Source organism: Paroedura picta, chromosome 11 (assembly GCF_049243985.1).
Source record: "Paroedura picta isolate Pp20150507F chromosome 11, Ppicta_v3.0, whole genome shotgun sequence".
NCBI lineage: Eukaryota > Metazoa > Chordata > Lepidosauria > Squamata > Gekkonidae > Paroedura > Paroedura picta.
Window position 1 is genome coordinate 26,875,603 of NC_135379.1, and position 22,097 is coordinate 26,897,699.

Here is a 22,097-nt window from a genome sequence, read left to right on the forward strand (position 1 = left end):
GCAACAAGGGCCCAGTTCAGATTGAGACCATGTCATGGGGAGGCTTCTATCTTGCCCCAGGCACAGTTCTTGGGGTCCAAAACTGCTCATGGGCAAGTGTGTGTGTGTGTGGGGTGGGGAGTATTACTTGCTGTTTTGACTGGCTGAATGTGTAAGCATTCAGTTCATGAGCAGATCCCTCCAAGGGGGCACAGAATACCTGTCTCTACAGACACCAGGGCTATTTTGGCTTGCAAAAATGACCTGGACCAAAGCAAGCCCCTCCCTCCTCCCTCCACACCATGATCCCAATACAAATCAGTTCCTTTCCCATAGGACTTGCAGCTATAATATTGCAACTAAAATGCTGTGTTTTGGCCATATTTCATTTCTTTTAGGTCCATCCTCATGCTGTCATGCTTAGATGTTCTCATAAAGATGGTTGTAAAATATTGGTGTGGTGCATGCTGAGTAAGGAAACTACGATTTACTATGTGACATTCTCTAACTATGATAAAGACTTTATTTTAAGCTATGTCTGTCCTATGCTGTTCACAATTTGGTAAAATGCTTGTATTCATTAAGCTGGCAGAAGTGCTCTATTCACCTTAGAAATACTTATGAGGAGCTTGTTGTTTTGTTTTTTTCCAGGACAGGGGCTAATTTGTACTTCTCTACATTTTTAAGCATGGGCCTGTTCACGCATTAGCTGGTACACTGGGAATAATACATGGTGCAGGAGCTATGGAAGATGCAGTCCCTTTAAATGAAATGAGTGAGACATGCTCATGCACAATCACATTTGATAGGGCCTTATTTACCCCAGTATGTGTTTTCTTTAAAGAGAGCTGCTAATAGAACAAATAGTTTGCAGTTAAGCTTTAAAAAGAAGAAGAAGAAGAAGAAGAAGAAGAAGAAGAAGAAGAAGAAGAAGAAGAAGAAGAAGAGTTGGTTCTTATATGCCGCTTTTCCCTACCCGAAGGAGGCTCAAAGCGGCTTACAGTCGCCTTCCCATTCCTCTCCCCACAACAGACACCCTGTGGGGTAGGTGAGGCTGAGAGAGCACTGATATCACTGCTCAGTCAGAACAGCTTTATCAGTGCCGTGGCGAGCCCAAGGTCACCCAGCTGGCTGCATGTGGGGGAGCGCAGAATTGAACCCGGCATGCCAGATTAGAAGTCCGCACTCCTAACCACTACACCAAACTGGTAAAAGTATCCCCTGTGCAAGCACCAGGTCATGTCTGACCCTTGGGGTGACGCCCTCTTGCATTTTCATGGCAGACTCAATACGGGGTGGTTTGCCAGTGCCTTCCCCAGTCATTACCGTTTACCCCCCAGCAAGCTGAGTACTCATTTTACCGACCTCGAAAGGATGGAAGGCTGAGTCAACCTTGCCACATGGGCAGACAGCTTCAGACAGCATTTCTGCTGCTTTACCACCCTGCGCCACAAGAGGCTCTGCAGTTAAACTTAGTCTGTCCTTAATCATAGGATCTGAAAACCACCACACGGAGGTGAACATAAAATTAGATTTGCCATCCTAAACATACTGAAATTGAAGTAAATTCTCATAGAACTCAGAGGGCTTAGCTCTAGGTAAACATATTCAGGATCTCGCTACAAATCATTCCAAAGGTCTTTTAAAACAGACTAGCTGTTGTTTCCCCCCTCTTTAGGTACAGAGAGGTTTATAGCACTTCAGAATGTCTGTGTTAACAGACAAAGCGCTACAATGACTAATAATTACCCCATCCTATTAAATATTTTAATTTGCTTTTCTATAGCCTAGCAGTTCTCAGTTGAAGTGAGGGGCCTTCCACAGTGCCAGCCACCTGGGGTTTTCTTCGTTGATTTGCTATGCAGTCATCTGAAGTACATTCCAGGAAAAACATTTATATTGCACCACATCCCTTTTCCCTTCCTTCAAGAAAATACATATAACTTTTAAGAGAATGAAAGAACGTTATCAATCACCTGACATTCAAGGAACAGGATACCTATATCAGTCCCACCACCAGTCCCACAAGAACAATTATGAAGTTTATTGTCTCCACAAAATAACCTCGTTTCTTGGTGTTATACAACTGTGTCTCAGACAGATAGTATTCCCCTGCCACCAGTTTTCCTCAGGATTGGGGGCTGCATTCAGATATCATGTTAAACTATGGTTTGATCAAACTCCTGTTATCTGTGAAATTGGGCATCCTGAAAAACCAGGAGTTGTTGGTGGGTGTAAACAAGGGGGGTTTAAAGTAGGCATTTTAGCTGGTTTATTAAACCATAGTTTGTCCATGTGGGGTTTGTTATTCACAAATAAAAGTATGTTGGGTTTGTGTATTGCGGCATTTTGGTCACAGAGATGGTAGTATAGAGAGGATATTTTTTCCACTGGAAGGCAGAAAAGAGGCAAACATCAGACTGACATTGTGCACAAACCAAGATTGGACAGAGTATCCAAAATTTGTTACACAGTCCAAATAGACTAGGGTTTATCATGCTATCTGAATGCAGCTTGGTGAGAGTGGCTAAGAGTGCAGAAAATAGTATCTTTCCTTCTGGGCTTTGTGTGTGTGTGTAGGGAGGTGGTCATTGAAAATGACTCATGTTATCTTTGGAATTCTACCGAGATTCTATAAATCTTTCTGATGGTCATTTCTCCATTGCTAATACCATAGAATCATTTAAGATCTTGTCACCAATTGTTTGTTTAAAATACTATTTTCCATCTGGACAAAGCCCCCTTAGATTTCTCATAACTGAGACAAAGAAGCGTTGGGGGGGGGGTTATAGATTGCTTTTCTCTACCTTAAGACATCTCAAAGGCCTATTATGCATGGCCACTGAAACAGCGGCATGGACAACAAGGAGGTGGAAGAAGCGAAGCAAACCACAAACGCATGGGATGGAACGCAATGGCGGCAAAACCCAGAGTAGCTGATTATGCACGTGGCCAAACCGGAGCCGCTTCTGGTTGAGCCCTGGAATCCCGGGAAGCTCCACTTTCTTCCGCATCTCACTACTGCAGCTTTTTTGGTGGCATACATCAACTCTGCGCCCGGCTGCCGCCTACGGCGTGCATAATCAGTGATTTTAGCCGCTGCCATTCCACCTCGAATGTGGACCTTCCCCTCCGTGCATAATGGGCCAAAGTGGCTTACAATCAGCCTCAGCTTCTGTTCCAGTTTCTGTCTTTCATCCTTCTTGCTGATAGGTGCAGGGGCTCCGGTTACACTCATACAATTCTGCCCCGTTTGCACCAGCGCCCAGAGTGATGGGATATAAACCCTTGGCCCTTTTTACAAAGTCACAAAGAATGTTGAGAGGTGGTTCATGCATGAAACCAACTGCACCAGTAACATCCTTGATTCATGTAGCGTTTGCAGAATTGTCAAGCACCTTTCAAATTGTGCTGTTTAGGTTTCCTGAACAGTCAAGCTGGATCCATAGAGAACTTAAAGCATACTAGTTATATATTCAGTTTCTGTAGGCAGCTTATTTCATCACTCATTTTTCCTGGCCTTAGGTTTAAATATCCATCCTAAAACTACTGAATTCAGACTCCCTTGTTTTGTTTTGTTTTGTTTTCCTTTGGGGACACTATATGTTCTTCACAGAGAATGAAATAACTGTTGTGAGGATCTAAATCTATACCACAGAATTTGATAGCAGCCCATTGCTGGATCAGTGGGAATGAATTTAACCCATTGGCTCCTCCAAGTGGCTCTCCTGTCAAACTAATTTTAGGCCTCACACTATGTCCTGCTGTTGTCCAGGCATAACTGCTGTGGGAAGTAACTTGCAGTTCATATCATAACGCAGGTTGGGCATTTCTATGTCTGTTTATCAATATATGCCAACTGTTCTCATGGCACAAGGAAATGAATGTATTCTGAAGCCTTATGATTGAAAAATGCTGCTGCTTTTGATGTTCTCTTATCAATTTGAATTAAACCAATGAACGGAGGAGGCATTTATTTATGACATATCAAGGTATTGCTTTATTTGATCATATATGATTTGCCATGCAATCTATGCATTTGTTAAAAAGCATCTGTGCTTTCCTTTTTTTCGAGCTGGCGATTGACAAATCAGCGCCACATTCCTGTGTTACGCAATTGACACCCATTATTAATCCTATTAAATTTTATTTCGGATTTGCTTCTTCCCTCTCCTGCACATATTATCAGTGGAATATTGTAGACCTCTGCTGCTTTCTTTCAGCGGATCCGAGGTCGAAAAGCCAGTCTGGAGGAAATACAGCTGGTTCACTCTGAACATCATTCACTGCTATATGGCACCAGCCCGCTGAACAGACAGAAGCTGGACCCCAGGAAAATCCTAGGTCTGTAAGGGCTCTATTCTACTGAGAACAGCACATTCCAACAACGTCATTAGTCATAGCTGCTGTCAGTTTAAGATACTTGGCAAGCAGCGTAAAAAAGAAAAACAAAAGTATTACTTTCCCCCCCAAAATGCATTGCATTGGAGAAAGAGAATGTTGCAGTGGCAGCCAATACAGATTAGGAAAAAGGCCTTGCTGGAAATCAGTAATAGAAGTGTCTGCCTGTTTGCTGTAAGACCATTTTGATATTAACCCTTGATGGAAGACCAAGCACAAATATTTATAACTGGGATGGGATTGTAGTGAGTTGATGGGTATGTAGAATCTCAGGGTCATATTTGATTTATATCATGATCTGAAATGTTCTGCTTCTATGCAAGGATGCCTGCCTTAGGTGGGGAGATCTGTCAGACTGTCATTTGTGGGTTGCTGATACCTATTTGAAACTTTATTTCATAGGCATGGAAATCAAATGATAAGGAGTACTGGAACCTGATTTACCTTTTTATTTTTGACTTATCACTCACGTTTACATAAGGGATGTTTGATATTTCATATTTCTTGGAATCACTTCCCCACCAAGGGAAAAGGAAGGAGGAGCTAAGAGGTCCACACCTGTACCAACCCAGCAGATTTCCTTCTGCAAAGTCTGTCCAGCATTGTTCTATAAGATTAGCATCAAATAGGGAGGCTCAGAGAAGAGCAAGAAGGGTTGGGGTATCTGAGGGGGTGGGATAGGATGCGAGGCATAAAGACTAGGGTAGCCAGGTCCCCCTGTCACCCAGTGGGAGATAGGAATGGGGGTTGACAGATCCAAGTTGGAAAACTCCTGAAGATTTGGGGGTGGAGCCTGAGGAAGACAGGAAACTTGGTGGGGTACAAATGCCATAGAGTCCACCTTCCAAAGCATTCATTAGCTCCAGGTAAACTGATTTCTGTAGTCTGGAAATGATCTGTAATTCTGGAGGATCCCAAGGTCCTACCTGGAGGTTGGCATCCCTAATTAAGGTTGCCAGTTTTGCATTGGGAAACACCTGAAGATTTTGGGTGTTGATCTGAAAGTGAGCAGGATTTTGGTTGGAAAGGGACTTCAATGGTCTATAATGCTATGGAGTCTACTTTCAAAAGCACCAATTTATCTAAGGAAATTGATCTTTGTCACCTGGAGATGATTTGTAAAACCAGGGGACATTCAGTAAAACCAGGGGACATTCAGCAAAAACAGAAGTAACATGGATAGGAGCATGCAGTCCAGGGGCATGGTCTGGAAGCCAGGGCTCAGGCTGAGGAGACAGATAACCTTTAAGCAGAAAGAAAACGTCCAGTGAGCCCATTCATCTGCCCTTGTCTGGGGAGCAGGGAGAAAGAGAAAAAGAAGATTTGGGCCTAAAATGTGGTTAGAATCAGCTATGGAAGAAAGAACAAAGGAAAAAAACCCAGGGATGAAAGCTTGGCAGAAAATCGGAGAACTCTGAATCGTAGTCACTTCACTGGAGTATTTTACCACCAGCAAGGTAACTAGGAGTCTAAGCTCTATGACAGGCCCTTTTTGTGCACTTGTGGATATGGCTGAGCCATCCTTTTCAACAACCATACCGATAGAAGGCAGCTCCTCCATCAGGTTCTCTATTGGAAACCATGTTGCAACAGGTTGCAGCAATAAAACCCCATGTAAAAAATAAAATAAAACCCTCCAGTCACCCAGTGGGAAACTAAAATCCCCACCTCCCCACCCCACTCAAAACCTCCCTCAGGGGTCTGGGGTGCCTGCTGTTCTGATAAAGAGAAAAATTGATACAGCTAAGTGTGGAAGTGCCCTTAGAGCTTGCTTGCTCTAGTCTTGACCAAAGACCTGGCAGAAGAGCTCTGTCTTGCAAGCCCTGCAGAACCAAGAACATTCCTGCAGGGCCCTCAGCTCTTCCGGGAGCTCATTCCACCAGGTTGGAGCCTGAACCAAGAAGCCCCTGGGCCTGGTTGAGGCCAGACAAGCCTCCCATGGGCCAGGAACCACTGGAAAATTAGTACCCGCAGAGCGCAAAGCCCTGTGGGGGACATAAGGCAAGAGGTGTCTACTATACACATACTGTACTATACTGTCTGCTGTACTATACTGTCTACTGAACACATCTTTCTGAAAGATGTCTCAGTTTTGTTTTAATCTTCTCTTTGGTCGAAACATGATTAGTGATAGACATCATAAGTGGCTTGAGGATTGTGACTAACCACCAAATTAAAATTACCCATATTTGAACATCTACAACAGATGTAGAAAACATTCCTAGATCGTTTCCCGTTTTATTAAGCAAAAGCCACCATTTGTCAAAGGGCAGAATTTACAATTTAATGGTATGTCTTAATTAAATGGAAACTGGTGGATTAAATAACCCAAACCCTTGGTTTTTCCCCATCACCCTACCCTTACACACTCCACAGATGCGTCCTAGATACTCCACTGGGGCTCTAATGGAACGCTACAGACAGTAAAATAACATTTATATTGCACAAAAGCGCTGCTATTTGGTAAAAGAAAACACTCAGATTTTATGTTGCATTAACAACAAAATGGGGAGTCAGGTAAAGGAGAAAGATATTTAACACAACTTACTGAAAATAGTTTTTACAGGTGGTTTGCAAACTATACATTAGCATCTCAGTTTAGGAATGCAACAAGACAAAGGGGAAGGCAGTTAAATATGTGTTTATATTCTACGGAAGTTGACGGGATTTAACAGTGGTTGTAGCTAAGCATTTTACTTAAGGGTGGACCTTCTCTCCTAAACGAAAAGCAGTGCTGCTGCTACAAATTCCTTTTAACTATCACACCATTCTTGAGAAATATGTCGTTTGCTGACTTATTTTTCATTGCGCTACTATTCCAGACAGCATCACATGTTATTCTCCCTGTAATGGAAGCTGTTGTGATATGCAAACTAATCTATTCAGGACAACTGAGAACACGTGCATGCTTCCAGGAATTTTCCCCACCTTGCTAAAAAAATAAAAAATTCCCAAGAAATCAACCGTTACTGATGATGGCAAATTTATGAATGCCAAAATATGTGTGTCAGACCATTTGAATGGCTAAACTCTTCAGTTTAAGTAGAACTGACATGCAAAGAGTTCATGTAAAACGTGTGAATATATTACAACTTCAAGACATCTTTTCATTCTCATACCAGCCATCGTTGACCCTAAGGGAGGATAATGAAAAGCACCGTAGACACTAAACCTCTCCTGGTTTTTGGTAACTTGCCAGCAATTGCATATATGTTCATGTGCAAACACCGGCAGTGAAAGACCAGGCCATAAACTTGGGACAGAACTGAAGCTGCAGAAGGCCAGGGGTAGCACAGATTCGACCTTTGAAATAGATAATTGCATTTTGCATTAGACTCCTGAATCAAAGTGGAATAATCTACTGGCTTGCCAACTTCCTAGAAGTTAAAATTCCTTTTTTTCTCGTGATTGAAAAACATTTGATAAACTAACTCCTGAGTCAGAATGGATAGTGGTCCTACAATATATTAGATCATTTAGCCTCACACTTTAGCACTGATTACTTCAGCTGAAAGCTGATATAGACATTGCTTCTTTCACAAGTTTGTCACAGCATCTGGCAGGCATATTAAAAGCATGCAGAGGAATTTGTGTGTAAAAAGTACAGGTTGGCTCAGGACAGCAAAGCAAGGGGAGGAAAGGCTCCTGCCTCCACACCATGCCATTTTCAGCAGCCAAAATGACTGGGTGTGTGTGGATGGGCATGTTTAAATTCATTGGGAGGGTGCTCATGGAAGCATTCAGGGGACTTGGGTTAGATTGACTGAAAAAGCTGTCTGGATCTAGCCTCTTTCTTCTTTCTATGGTCTAAGTTTCTCTATGGGTTTTGCATATAATCCCATAGTTTCTCCTACCTTTTTGCTGGGGATGATGGTTTAAGCACTTATGAAGTAGTTATTGAAAGTGATTGTCATTCAGTTATTCAATCACCATAATTCTGACTGTTTTCTCTTCTTTACAATACACAGGAAGTGTGCCTCAAAAGCTCTTTTCCCTGCTGCCCTGTGGAGGACTTGGGGTAAGTAGATTTTGCTTCCATGTAATAAGGTGGCAATAGAAGCTGGCTCTGTGTTGTTCAATGGCTAAAACATCAGGAGGTATTTTGCATTACGGAAAAGTTGCAAAAAGACTGCTAAAAACGATGTCTTATTCCTCAACTATGCATCTGTGAGTGGTTTCACAGTGCGAGACCCACCGTGTCATTTTTTGTTATACGTTGCCAACGTTGCCCGGGGTGCCTTCAGCATGTTATCACCGAGGCCTCTGAAACTTGTTTTTCACCAACTTTTCCCATGTCACAGCACTGAAGATGCTCCTTTTGTGATGTAGAAATGTCAGCGTATTTTTGGTTTCCTCCCCTTTTCTGCTCACAATAGATGTTTGAGCGCTCTGTTTTTTGTCAGCAATCACATGAACATTCCATTTGCCCTGGCAACCGAGCTGTATTGCGATGTAAATTAGTAGAAATTAATCTGTGGTATTTATGGCAGTGGAACACTCCTCAAACTACAAAGCTCAAGGTGCCTGCTGCTGATTTCTGCTTCCTCCATTGTCAGCTATCATGTTTTAGTCTGAGGAAGAACGCATGCATTCAAAAGCTCACACCTTGAATGAATCTTAGTTGGTCTTAAAGTTTCTATTGGACTCAATTTTTGTTATGCAATTTGATTCAGTCTACCATTGCCTGTAATAGCTCTCTTTGCCCATAATCACAATTTCCCCCAGTAAGCACAATAGAATCAGAGCCCAGTAGCACCTTAAAGACCAACAAAGATTTATTCAGGGCACGAGCTTTCGAGTGCAAGCACTCTTCTTCAGTCCTCTTAGCTGGGCTCTCTGTCTTAAAGATACTGGCTTGAAGTGCTAATTTTCAGTCATTAGTTGCCTCTTCCTCAGGGGATGCAAGAATGCCGATTGACTTGCATGGGCTCCATTGAAACTGAATGACAAGAGGGAGGGACTACAGATGCAGCATCTCAAAATGTTGAAGCATATATAATGTTTTTTCTGTGAGTGCCGTCAAACGTGCATAACCACGAACGTTTTAAGAAGGAGCAACTTAAAGGGTGGGGTAAATTAAAAAGTGTTTATCACTGCATGCATAAGGGGTCCAGCAGTTAAAAGAAGTTGATCTTTTAACTACTTTGTCATCAAGTTACCATACTGGGAGGAGCAGATTCTGAGTCAAGCCATGCAGAATTGTCTGCCCCGACTGCCAGCAATTTTCAAAGGTCTGGAAACAAAGGGCCAAAAAACATGTCCAAATTATCAAGAACCGGGTCTAGGTTCCCTGATTCAATGCAGTTTCTCTTCAACCATGCTGTCACTGTAGGAAGTGGCTTTTAAAAAATACAGGCAAGCACAAATGGGCTCAGGACACTGCCATGGGGAAGAGGAAACGCTCCTGCCTCTCCCGTCAACTGTCTTCCCATGTTAGTTCCCCCCCTTTGTTGCTCCACACACAAGGAATACCCCATAACTCTTGTTTATTAATTCGGTGCAGCCAATGTTAGGAGCCTCTGAAAATAAAAGCAGCAAGTCTACAAATGACATTAAAATTTGATACCAATCAGTTAGATCCAGGCCAGTGTTCCCTCTAATGCAGGCTTTTTCAACCAAGGTTTTGTGAAACCCTGGGAGTTCTTGACAGCCCTGGGAGGGTTTCCTGAACGGGTGGGACGTGGGAGTGAATTAATTTTTAATATTTTTTAAAAATGTGCTAAACATTTATCAGGTGATATGACCATATATGGTCACCGACTTTCCCCTCCCCCCTCCCAAAATGGCCAGTGATTAGCCTGGAGGGGGTAGCAAGGGGAGGGATCCCAGGTGGGCATGAAAACAGACATGCTTCTCAACCATATTCTGGTTTCTTGAAGCCTAAAGAACGTTTCAGGGGTTTCTAAGTGGTAAAAAGTTGAGACAGGCTGCTCTAAGGTTTGTGTGTGAGTGGCCACTCATTAATATAGGAAGCCCCACACAGCAGCAGTCTGGAGCTGCACAGTGTCTTGTGCCGCCCATTGTCCTTTTTCAAATTGCAGCAGCTGTAATCTGCTCAGGATATGAACTGCTCTGCTCAGTAGATGGGAAATTAGAGGGAACATTGATTCAGTGGAGCTCTGTGTGTGGAAATAGAGGGGATACCTTTCCTCTTCCTTGAAAGAAATGTTCTTGTGCTCTGCCCCTGAAAGCTCCCATAGCAGTGGTTCTCAACCTGTGGGTTGGGATGCCATTTGGGGTCACCTGGCCCCTTCTGGGGGGTCACCAGGTTGGTTGCCATGGCAGTGGCAGTGGCCAGCTGTGGTGGGTGGCAGTGGGCAGCAGTGGCAGGTGGCTGCAGGTGGCAGCAGGCAGCGGCAGTGGGTAGTGGGTGGTGGGCAGTAGGCGGCAGTGGAGGAGCCATGGCAATGGCCACCTCCACACTGCCCGACTGTTGTGTGCCTGTGCGAGTGCATTCATGTGCACACATGTGTGCATGCATGCATGCTGCCGCCACAGTTGGGGTCGCCAACTCAGAGTGGTTGAGAACTGCTGGTGAAGAGGTTAAAAGTCAAGGCCTTTAATCTAGAGAACTGGGTTTTATTCCCCACAGCTATTTGGGTGAACTTGGCCTAATTGCAGAGCAGTTCTCGCAGCCCCACCTACCCCACAGGGTGTCTGTTGTGAGGACAGGAAGGGAATGGTGTTTATAAGCTGCTTTGAAACTCCTTTGGGTAGTGAAATAAAACAGTTCTTCATCTTCATCTTCTCCTCTCAGGCATGCAAGGCAGTGAACAAGTATCACAGCCTTGCCTATTCCTCCATAGCCACCCACTTTTCTAACTGTACTCCTTGCACTGTCAGCTCTGTTTCCTGCCTTATCTCATTTGCTGAAAGGGGCATCAGAATGGCTAGTCCTCCCCACTTCCTGAAACAATGTCTAGGACAGCTGTCCCCAACCCCCGGTCTGGAGACCAGTACCGGTCCGTGGATCAGTCGGTACCGGGCCATGGCTCCTCCTCGTCCTCCTCCCCGGCTGCTGCCTCAGGGGCTGCCCTGCCACTCTGCCGCCGGCTCACCTTTGGTGGTATCTGGCGGCCGCCATGGCTGGGGCTCCCCCTCAGCGTGGCACTGCACAGCTACTGCTGGCAGTGCCCCCCAGTGGGCGGCGGGAACTCAGGGGCGCCGGCAGGAAAGCAAGCGGAACAGGGGCCCAGGTGGCAGTGGTGTCCCTCAGCAAAATACTACCCCCTTGGGCTTCAGTAAAACTGTCAAGCGTTGACTGGTCCCCGGTGATAAAAAGGTTGGGGACCACTGGGAGTCCTTGGCTGGGATAGTGATAGTGAATGGGTATGGCAGTACAATTGTTGGAGTGGCTGGGATATCAATGTTTGGGGTATAGTGGGGATAACACAGAGGAGAGGAGAAAGCTGTACAGTAACCTGAGTTCTTTGGAAGAAGAGCAGGATAGAAGTGAAGTGAATCAGTAGATTGTGTAATGATGTTGCATCCTATGGTGACATTTCCTCACGACGAGGAGAAACTGCCATGGAGAAGCCATTTTCAGCAGCAGTCCTAGATCAGCTATCATGTAGCTTTCATGTACACGGGAAGCCCTTTGGGAAGGCAACGCATTTTACATTTGCAGCACTGATCACACTGTTGATGCAACATGAATATTAAATAACAGAACAGCAGAACCAATGCCAGATTACCCACGAAAGCTACATATCAGATCCACGTGGTGGAACACACTGGGCATATTTAATCCCAGGAAATTTAGAAATAACTTCATAGCCTTCTTAGTCTTTTGTCTGTGGGTGTTTTGTCAAAGCTGATAGGCATAAATATATAAATAAATAAAGGAGGAGGAGGAAGAGCCTCCTTTTATGATAATCTCATCGGCTTCCAGCTTCAAAGCTTCTGCGGCTTTTGAGTTGTCATTTATAACTTGGAACTGAACCTGCCCAGGATTCCCTGGATACACTTAGCAAAATTGATAACAGACCGCCTCTTTTATGGCTCAGAGGAGGCAACACCAATCACATCACTATTGGCAGTCGATATGATTTTTGACATGCTGTAAAAAAGCATGAAAGGCCTTACGGCATTTGTTTGGATGAGGAATGGGCTCTCAAGCTGTGCTGGGGTGAAGTTTGGGTTTGGGGCTCGGGACCCCAGGGACTGCCCTGCAGACAAAAGAGAATTCCACATTTATCTTATAAACTGAGGCAGCTGCCCAGGGATGCATTGCTGGAAAAAAAATATAAAGGAAGGGAAATGAGAGGAAAGGGAAAGGTCACTGTACAGAGTCAGACCTTGTGATTTGACGACACTGCTGCAGAGGGGCTGCCACCATAACACCTTACAGGAGTCCCAATTTGTACTGGAGAAGTGTTAAGTTAGGATTAACTGCTGAAATGGTTGGGTGTTAATCACTGTGGAAAGTTTAGCCAACCTAACTGCTTTCACCAAACAGAAGGATTTGAGTTGTGCTAGCATTGTGCTGCTTTATAAACCCTGTGCATGGGAAAACGTATCAAACCTGATGATTGAGGTCAAATTCTATTATTTTAGAAAAGACTAGGCAACATATTATGATGATCCAGAGAGCTGTGGCTAATTTGCATGGTTTATTTGCACGTAATTAGCATTAGCTGCTTATGATATCCATGAAGACGGCAAGTGCCACAACGAATGCCTCTGTTTTGAGATTCTTTTCCTCAGAGTATGAAAACAAAACTTAGCCTTTGTCCAACGCTTGAGAAATCTTAGAAATAATAAAAACCTTAGGAAATCAAAATGTTATGAATAATAATTTTCCGATATCCTAGAAAAACAGTAACAAGGCTTGCCATCTCTCTGTTATTTGCGGCTGCTTTTTCCTGAAACTGTAAAGGTTATCATCAATGTACTATCTATTTTATATGAAAACTATGGTACAGAAAGAGGGACAGAGGTGCATAGGAGGAGAAACTGCATGTGTGGTTGCATGATGCTCAGGAGCTAGATGGTGGCTGTCATCTCCAGGCCTCATTCTAAGCTCCCACACCCTCCTTTAGCAAGGCCAGTACAGCTGGTTTCAACATGCTTGGCAGAGGTTGACCCTCCGTTCCCCTCCAACAGACACCCTGGACTCAATTCAGGTTGTGCCAATAGAACCTTTGTGCACCACCTGCATAGCAGACGAGGACTCCCAGTGCAGTTCTCTGCACTCCCTTTTGCTAACCTCCTTGAATTGCTTCATCTGCACTCATGTTGATGCCTTTCCTGAGGCTAGGGACATGAGTTGCTCCCACCTTTTGCTGCCCAACTCCTTGCCACAACTGCCCTTAAATCTTGGTTTGGGGGCAGAGTCATTGTGCATGGCTCGCCCTTCACCTCTGCCATCCAAGTGGCATGCCCACCACAGCCAGCGTCTTCTCAGCTAGTGCCCTTCCAGCCAGTCTTGTGCAAAGGGTCTATTGTTCCCAGATAGGCCCTTGAAGGCATCCTGCCCTTTTCTGATTCCCTAACACCACAGTGGCCATTCCTGAATTAGGGCAATGGAAATGGGGGGGGGGCGTGGAGGTGTTCTACAAGTTCACTTTAATAAGCTTAGGCATCAGGTAGGTCCTTTGCAACTGCCTGGAAGAAAATGTCTCCCTAACTGTACATGGTATTTTCAAAATGCCCATCCACCTCTGATTTCAGTCTAGGGGAAGCCGGTGAGGTCTTCTTGAAAGCTGGGTTTTTTTTTCTGAGTTGAGGAATCATGCAATGTGATAGAAACCTACTTATTTCAGTTTGCTGGTTGGTTTTGCATGGCTTTTTCACTATCTTCAGAATGCTGAGTGAAAGGAGAGAAGCTGCCACTTTCTCCACTCCCTTCGGCAATGGAAACTGATTGCTTTTGTCCCCCCCCCCTCCAGGGGTAGTAAACCTGTGGTCCTCCAGATGTTTATGGACTACAATTCCCATGAGCCCCTAGCTCATGGGAATTGTAGCCCATGGACATCTGGAGGACCACAGGTTGACTACCCCTGCCCCCCCCCAATGCACATAAATGCAAGATTTATTTATTTATTTATTGGAACCATAGCAAAATGCAAGGGAGGATATCTCCAGTAATTTCACATGAATAAAATCGCTGCATTTTTACAAATATTTGCATGGATGTAATCTGGCTGAAATTAATGGGACTTACTTTAGAGTGAATAGGTTTAGAAAGATCAGGCTGTTGGAGCCCTTTTCTGACGTAATGGCAGCTTGAGCGGACTCAGATGGTTATAAATGTTCCCACTTAAAGCTGGAATACAGCTAGTTGGAAGAGCCTCTCAGCTGTACTCACATGGCAGCGGCTGTAACATTTGACTCTACCCTTCTAGAATGGCAGCAGGCATGTGCTTGGGATCCAGCGAGCTCTTCTGGAGTTATGGACTTCCACCAGCAGGCTCTGGCACTAGCCTGTTCCCGGAATGACAAGCGCTTTGTTGGCAGTCTTGTGTAAATGCCACACACGATTCTTAAAGGCAGAAATGCTTTTGGGGGGGGGAAGGATTTAGTTTCTCCTTTCTTGCCAGTAAAAAAATAAAAGAAATGGTGTATGTGTGTGTGTATGAAAGAACTGTATTTGTTCTGGAAGCAAATGGCAAAATGTGAGCCTCTAAAAGCTTTTGTACCTCCAAAGACACATGGATTCAGTAAAGAGAGCATAAATCACCGAGTGACATGACAAATCCATAATTTCCAGAATTACTGCTTATTTTATGATCTGCAAGCTCCTTCCACAAAAGCTGACAACTTTTCTAACTTTGCTAATACTACTTTTGGCTCCTCTGTATTCATGGCTTCTCACCATACCATGCACACAGAGGCCATAGCTGTCGCAAACCTTTTATCTCCAGCCATATGTTGTGTGCTCTCTAGACATTACAGGCAAGGAGAAACTTCCTGAAGTCAACAAGGAAATGGTTCGCACTACCGAAAGCACAAACAAGTCAAACCAAAACACTGAAATTTGTTCACTGACATTCTAGGCATGGGGTGCTGAGATTCAAACTTGTCTATATGTTGTGCACTCTCCTCTGCAAGCCATGTATCCCCCTAGTAGAACGGCCTTCCCAGAGGCTATGGTTTACCTGAACAGCCTTCCCAACCATCACTGCACATCCCAGGCAATGGTGACACAATTGGCATTTTTTTTCCGTGGGTATGATGCTCTCCAGGATGTGAAATGGTAGAATACAGCTCAGTCTTGGGAGCTAAGTTGGGTTGGTGCTTGGAAGGGAGTCCCCCCTCCCCTGGAAGACTTTGCAGAGGAGGGCAATGGCAAACCACCACTGCCTGATCACTTGCCTTGAAAACCCTGTGGGGCTGTGACTTGATGGCACTTCACATGTACACATAATGCTCTCCACCAGGACATAAAACACTTATTTAAGTTATTTCGTGTAGTGTTGCGAGAACAACAGCACACTCTGGGACATTATACCCAGGGTGAATGTATTTAGTTACACGACTCAGGAGGAGGGGAGAATCTGGGACAAAACCTATTCTTGTCCCATTGAGCAATCATCGCTCACCTCTGGTAGAGTGTTGCTCTGCTTGGGCTTGATCACAAGTCTGACTCCTCAGTCCACAAGATAACAATTCAACAACCAGGTGCAAGTAGCATATACATTCACAAAAGGCCTGTTCCCAAGCTACAGTGCACACATATACACCCTGTATACAGCACACGGTTGATTTTTCCATGGATGCCTCTCGAGTCATTCTGTTGTTACACTGAGTTGATGTACAGCGGAACTTGTGATTGAAACTCCACATTTCTCCAGGTATTAGTGTCTGGTTTCATTTGTAAAGTGAACATGTTGGCTGCCTCTTACAAAGAGATACACACATGTAGGATGCATGCGTTTTTACTGGAACATGGGAACACGGCAAAAATGTGGGGGCTGCAAAACTATGACAAGCAGCTATTAAAGTTCCCACTGTGGAAAATGGCAGTGAGACACAACTTTGGAAAACTATAGATGCGTACACACACGCCCTTGCAATGTGCACAACCTGGAGACGAGGCATGCTTTACCATTCCCTTAGCAAGTCAGAAGAAAGAACTAGTGGCTATATCTGCCATGCTGAGGGAGGACTAAGCAATGCTGGTGTTTATTTATTCATTGTGCAGCAGAGTTTCACACAGTTACATGCAGGGGGGATCCTATAGCAAATAGCAGGCCACCTAATTTTCAGAACCCTTCAGCTTCTCCATATGAACAATTTCTTCGGACATGGCTTGGAACGAGCTTTCCAGCAACCTTTTACTTGTCTAGTCCTTCTGCTTCTGACTTGACACCATTTCTCCTTCTACAGCCTCTGTGGCACTTGACAGATAGTCCATCTGATCCATTGCCTGCCTGATAGCACTGTAGTATAGAAGAAGAAGAAGAAGAAGAAGAAGAAGAAGAAGAAGAAGAAGAAGAAGAAGAAGAAGAAGAAGAAGAAGAAGAAGAAGAAGAGTTGGTTCTTACATGCCGCTTTTCTCTACCCGAAGGAGGCTTGAAGTGGCTTACATTTACCTTCCCTTTCCTCTCCCTACAACAGACACCCTGTGAGGTAGGTGAGGCTGAGAGTGCCCTGATATCACTGCTCGGTCAGAACAGCTTTATCAGTGCTGTGGCGAGCCCAAGGTCACCCAGCTGGCTGCATGTGCAGAATTGAACCCGGCTGGCCAGATTAGAAGTCTGCACTCCTAACCACTACACCAAACTGGCTCTCTATGTTTCCTTCTTCCATAAATACTCAAGAACAAGGCAGCTGTTATACCCGTCTAGGAAGTGGTTATTCATAAGCAAGTGTCTTATAGGATTGGAGGAACCTATGTTAAGACCCAGACCCCTGAATCTTGGACAAGTCACTCTCTGTCACTCCCATCTACATAACAGTTTAGTTTAGGGTTGCCAGCTCTGGGTTGGGAAATACCAGGAGATTTTCAGGGTGGAGTCTACGGAAGACTTCAATGGGGTTATAATCCACTTTCCACAGCCGCCATTTTCTCTGGGTGAGCTGACTTCTGTTGCCTGGAGGCCAGCTGTAATCCTAAACTATCTTCAGCCATGATCTGAAGGTTGGCACCTCTAAGTCTGCTGAGTAGACAAAAAAAGAGGGGAAAAGAGCTCTGCCTGCTACTCCTTGGAATAAAGGTAAGGAAAATGTAACATAGCTCCTGTGCCCAGATACAAAATACTGTTGTGACGTGAAGAGTGTTTCTCTTTCAGAAGGCATTGCACGTGTCTTTTACTCTGGGGTAAGGGTAGGGGTGGGGGGGGGAGATCTGCATGCTGTAGGTAAAAATCCAGTAGCTTATAGTTGGGATAAATGCAAATTAATTTTTATTTCATCCATTCAGTCTTTTTTAATAACTCCATATACACTTCGGGGACAGGTAGTTTAATTTGTATCATCTGTGGCTTAACTGAGCTCTAGTTTAGTTGCACGTGCCAGTGATTGAACTATGTTAACTGTATTTGGAAAAAACTTGCAACTACTATATTCATTCAGGAAACTCTGAGTGAAGTAAATCCATATGTGTTTTAAAAATCTGAGCCTTCGGAGTAGGTCTGTGTATTCTGGCTTGTAATATTGTCATGAATGATTCTGCCTCTTTGAAGTGTTGCTGACGTATGAACAATGTTGATGCTGCTTCAACATTTAGTGTGGCCGAATTTCAAAAACAGCCTTTTAAGAAAAAGGTTGATGCTTTTTATTAGCTGGACAAACTTGGGTTACCAACCCCAACTTGGGAAATGTCTGGAGATCTGGGAGCAGTGCCTCTGGAAGGCAGAGGCTGGGAAGGAGCCCCGTGGGGATGTAATGCCACAGAGTTGCCCCAGGGGAACTAATCTCTGTAGTATGAAGATCAGCTGTAATTCAAGGAGAACTCAAGGCCCAACTGTAAGGGTTATAGTGAACCCATATAATGTTTATGGTTGATATTGTTGGTCCTTTCACAAACTTCTTAAGGAAAGTCTTCCAGAAAATCAAAATGTGCTGAATGCAGAGGATAAAAACTGGATAAAATGGATAAAATTCTGCATGCCTGAACTCGGGCAGCAGATTTCTGCTGAATTTCCAGATTCTTATTTCATCCAAAGTGGGAATTTGCCAGAATTCCTCTTCTTAAACCTAGAGAGGTTCTGTAGGTATGGGTACAGTTCAATCACTTCAGCAGCTCCAAATTGAAATCCTAATCAAATACCCTTCTAAACACAGTGAATTTAGAAGGGTATAATTCTGCTAGAGACTTCAAGTGGACCATCATAGGTGTAGCATGGAATGGGTCTTCTCTAAAGCAAGAAGGAAGTTTGAGAGTAGAACCAATGTGGCGGGATTGACTCCAGTGTGGATATCACCTGCACAGGTGAGTAGAGCCTTTCCCCCAGTGTTTGTAAAGCATCAGAAAGATCCGGTGAAACAACTCACTATAGCATCCAGTTAGGCTTCTCTAAGAGCAGCATGGATTCCGTTCAACACAGAACCTCAAACCTGGCCAGAATTCCATTGTGATGGGAAATTGTTTCATTTTCAAGGTAAGACCCTCTATGGCAGATGCAGTTGATCTCTGTTAGCTAAATAAATATGTATGCAAGTGTTGGCAAGTTGCAGCTGACATGGCAACCCCAGCAAGGGGCTTTTCAGGCAAGTGAGAAGCAGAGGTGGCTTGCCGGAGCCTTCCTTGATGGCCTCCCATCCAGGGACCAGACTTGCTTTGCTTCCAAGATCTGATGAAATAGGACTGCACCATAACATCTTCTCCCCCCCCCCCACACACACACAAATAAATGCTTGCTTTCAAATGGTATAGTGCAGGGGTGGCCAAACTGTGGCTCCCCAGATGTCCATGGACTACAATTCCCATGACAGAGTCTACAAACATATTAATTAGTCCCTGTTTTCCATTTAAACCTTGCCAATCAAGATCCTGTCTTTAAAAAAATCTATAGTAGTACAATTTGATGAACTAGCATAAACCTTTGTTGTTGTTAGGTGCGAAGTCGTGTCTGACCCATCGCAACCCCATGGACAATCATCCTCCAGGCCTTCCTGTCTTCTACCATTCTCTGGAGTCCATTTAAGTTTGCACCGACTGCTTCAGTGACTCCATAAACCTAGGAGTTCCTAAGGTCATAGAACAAAGGCAAGGATGTATAGTTTTTGCTTGTGCACCAGCCCTAAAGCTCCCAAGCTCAACAGAACCACTCTGGTGTGGTGAGAACAGTGCTAGACTACAACTATAGAGATTCAGATTCCCCCTGTGGCATGAAATTCACCAGGATACCTCAGGCCATTCACCTTACCAACTTTGTAAGATTGTTGTGCATGTAAAACAGAGGAGGGCCCCCTGTGGAGCTTCCTGGAGTCAGGGTGAATCAGATAATTAGGCCAGGTGCTACAGCAGATGTTAGTGCTGTTCTTGTACCCCAGTATTGCATATTTGTCAGTGGTGACTGTTTTAGGTTTCATTATTTCAGGCGAGAAGTCAGTTCCTTCTAAACAGCAGAAAACATAGTAACAGGAGATATAGAGCTATAGTCAAGATGGCAGGAGATATGGGATCAGATCTGCAGGGTTTTTTGTTGTTAAGTTTAAAGCAGCCATGGAGGAGCTTGAATTGTATTACAGAAATTGTTCAGGAGGGTGATATTTAGCCTGTTTTTGCCTGATTTAAATGGCCCTTGAAGGCAACTGTTCTACAGGGTTTTCAAAAGGTTCAAGATCTTTCCTCCTAACCCGATACGTCCCCCCTCCACTGAATGTTTTAAATATTGCAGGGAGATCCCATGATGCATGTCCTGCCTTCTCACCTTGTTTGGTCTCTGCTGTTTTTATCATCAGATTTTATGGCGCTGCTTTATAATGTTAATGTATTAGGTTGCCTGTTGCGCACTGCCTTGAGCCACTACAATGAGGTGACATAATTAGAAAAAAAACCTGGAGTACTATATTTTTTTCAGCAATAACTTTATGCAAGTGCACACCGTAGAATGAAAATCTGGAAAAATGCTATACAGCAGCAACAAAAATAGTCCAACAGAGAGGAAGTACATATGGACTCAACAAACAAGTAAAATGTGGTGTGGATTCTAGTTCCATGTATAGCACCAAACAATCTAGGTGCAGTTATGGATCCCATTTCTAACCCTAGAAGTATTTTCCAGGGCAGCAGAAACTTACAGAGACTTATGGAGTGAATTTCCCTCTCTCCTACCATTTCCCTTCCTTGAAAGACCCTGTGGCCTCTCTCCCTTTCCTGCCTCCTCTCCTTCATGTTTACCAGCCAATCAACCTTTATCTTCTCCCTATCTTTAGTCTTTCACCCCACCAGCCTTAACTTCTCCTCATCTTTAGTTTCTCACCCTATCCTGACCCTGGTACCCTCTGTCCAGTTGCCCGGGGCCAATTGTCCGGGTGGGCCCAGTTCACAGTGAGGAATCTTGATTGGCTTCCCCACACTATTTCCTCTTTCCTTCCAGCTGACAGCCTGCACATCCTCAGCCCTCTGTGCTTCCTTTTCTCCTTCCCATCCATGCACCAATATTTAACCTTTCCCTCCATTTTCAGCTGTATTCGTTACTTATTTACTTCATTTATAGCCCAACTTTCTCCACAGTGGGAAAGGGGGGGGGGCTCATTTCATTCTTCTTTACTTCATTTTATCCTCAGAATAACCCTGTGAGCAGGGGCAGTCTGCAAGTGAAAACCCTGGAAAAGGGTCCTGCCCCCGCCCCCAAAGGAGGGAAAGAAGAAGAACAAGCAGTCTGTTTGACCCTGACCCTACCTCCCAGTGGGGGTGGGGGTGAGGGTGGACAGAAGGAAGGAGAAAGGAGGCAGCCTGCCTAACTAATTGGCCAGATGCTGCTTTCCCATGGAACCCACTGAAGTGGGAGGGGATGCTGCAAAGGTGCCTTTGCACCCCATACAGCTGGCTCCCTTCGCTGCTGTGTCACCACCTCAGAGGCTAGTGGGGAAAGGGAGAAAATGTGGGGTTCTGTGCATGCACCAGGAGTAAGCAAGATTAACATTCCCCATTCATTTTTTCTATTTTTCCCCCCCTGCAAACAGGGGATGTCCCCCAAAAGTACAAAGTAATCCTCCCTTTTTTCCACCTGGCCTCATTTAACACATCTAAGTATCCATAGATGGAAGGAAGTTGCAAATTAGATATGTTGATGATATTAATGATAAACCCTGGAGCCATTTATGTGTTGCAGTGTGCATTGAGGTTTGTCTCTCTTTTAGTTATTCCTACTCGTTCAGTATTAAAGTTGTACATAGAATAGATCACATCTGTTTTAAGAAAATATATGGGTTTCTGCACATTTTATTAAACACATCTGCATAAAAGTAATACAACTTTCTACCTGTTCTGTGGGCAAGCTTCACTCAGCTTCAGCTCCGTTCCTCAAGCATCGCCCAAAGGGGTGTATGTCCAGGTATGTAGTTTGCAAACCAGGTTGCAATTTAAAGAGTGTGTGTGATCCAGAGAGGTGATCATTACTGTATTCAAAATAAAGTGTGCACAATTACTATCTAGTGGGCTTCTACAACCTTCATGAATGAAATGTGAAGCCCCAGAAGGATAATACTTGTTTTATCTCTGCAACTCTTTCCAAGATACTATCCAGATGACACAACTATCGTGTGTTAGCTGGCTTGTTCACATGCCCTAAATTATTCCACAGTTACCAATTCATATTACA

At 44.3% G+C, this 22,097-nt stretch overlaps 1 protein-coding gene across 8 annotated transcripts in view; it reads left to right on the top strand.

The window, feature by feature from the left end:
* HDAC9 (histone deacetylase 9) overlaps positions 1-22,097 on the top strand; it is a 470,793-nt gene that overhangs the window by 328,251 nt on the left and 120,445 nt on the right. For all 8 annotated transcript variants that reach the window (XM_077302512.1, XM_077302513.1, XM_077302515.1 and 5 more), the window contains 2 exons: positions 4,203-4,323; positions 8,349-8,398. In XM_077302512.1, the coding sequence (XP_077158627.1) occupies positions 4,203-4,323; positions 8,349-8,398 (171 nt within the window). The remainder of the gene's footprint in view (positions 1-4,202; positions 4,324-8,348; positions 8,399-22,097) is intronic.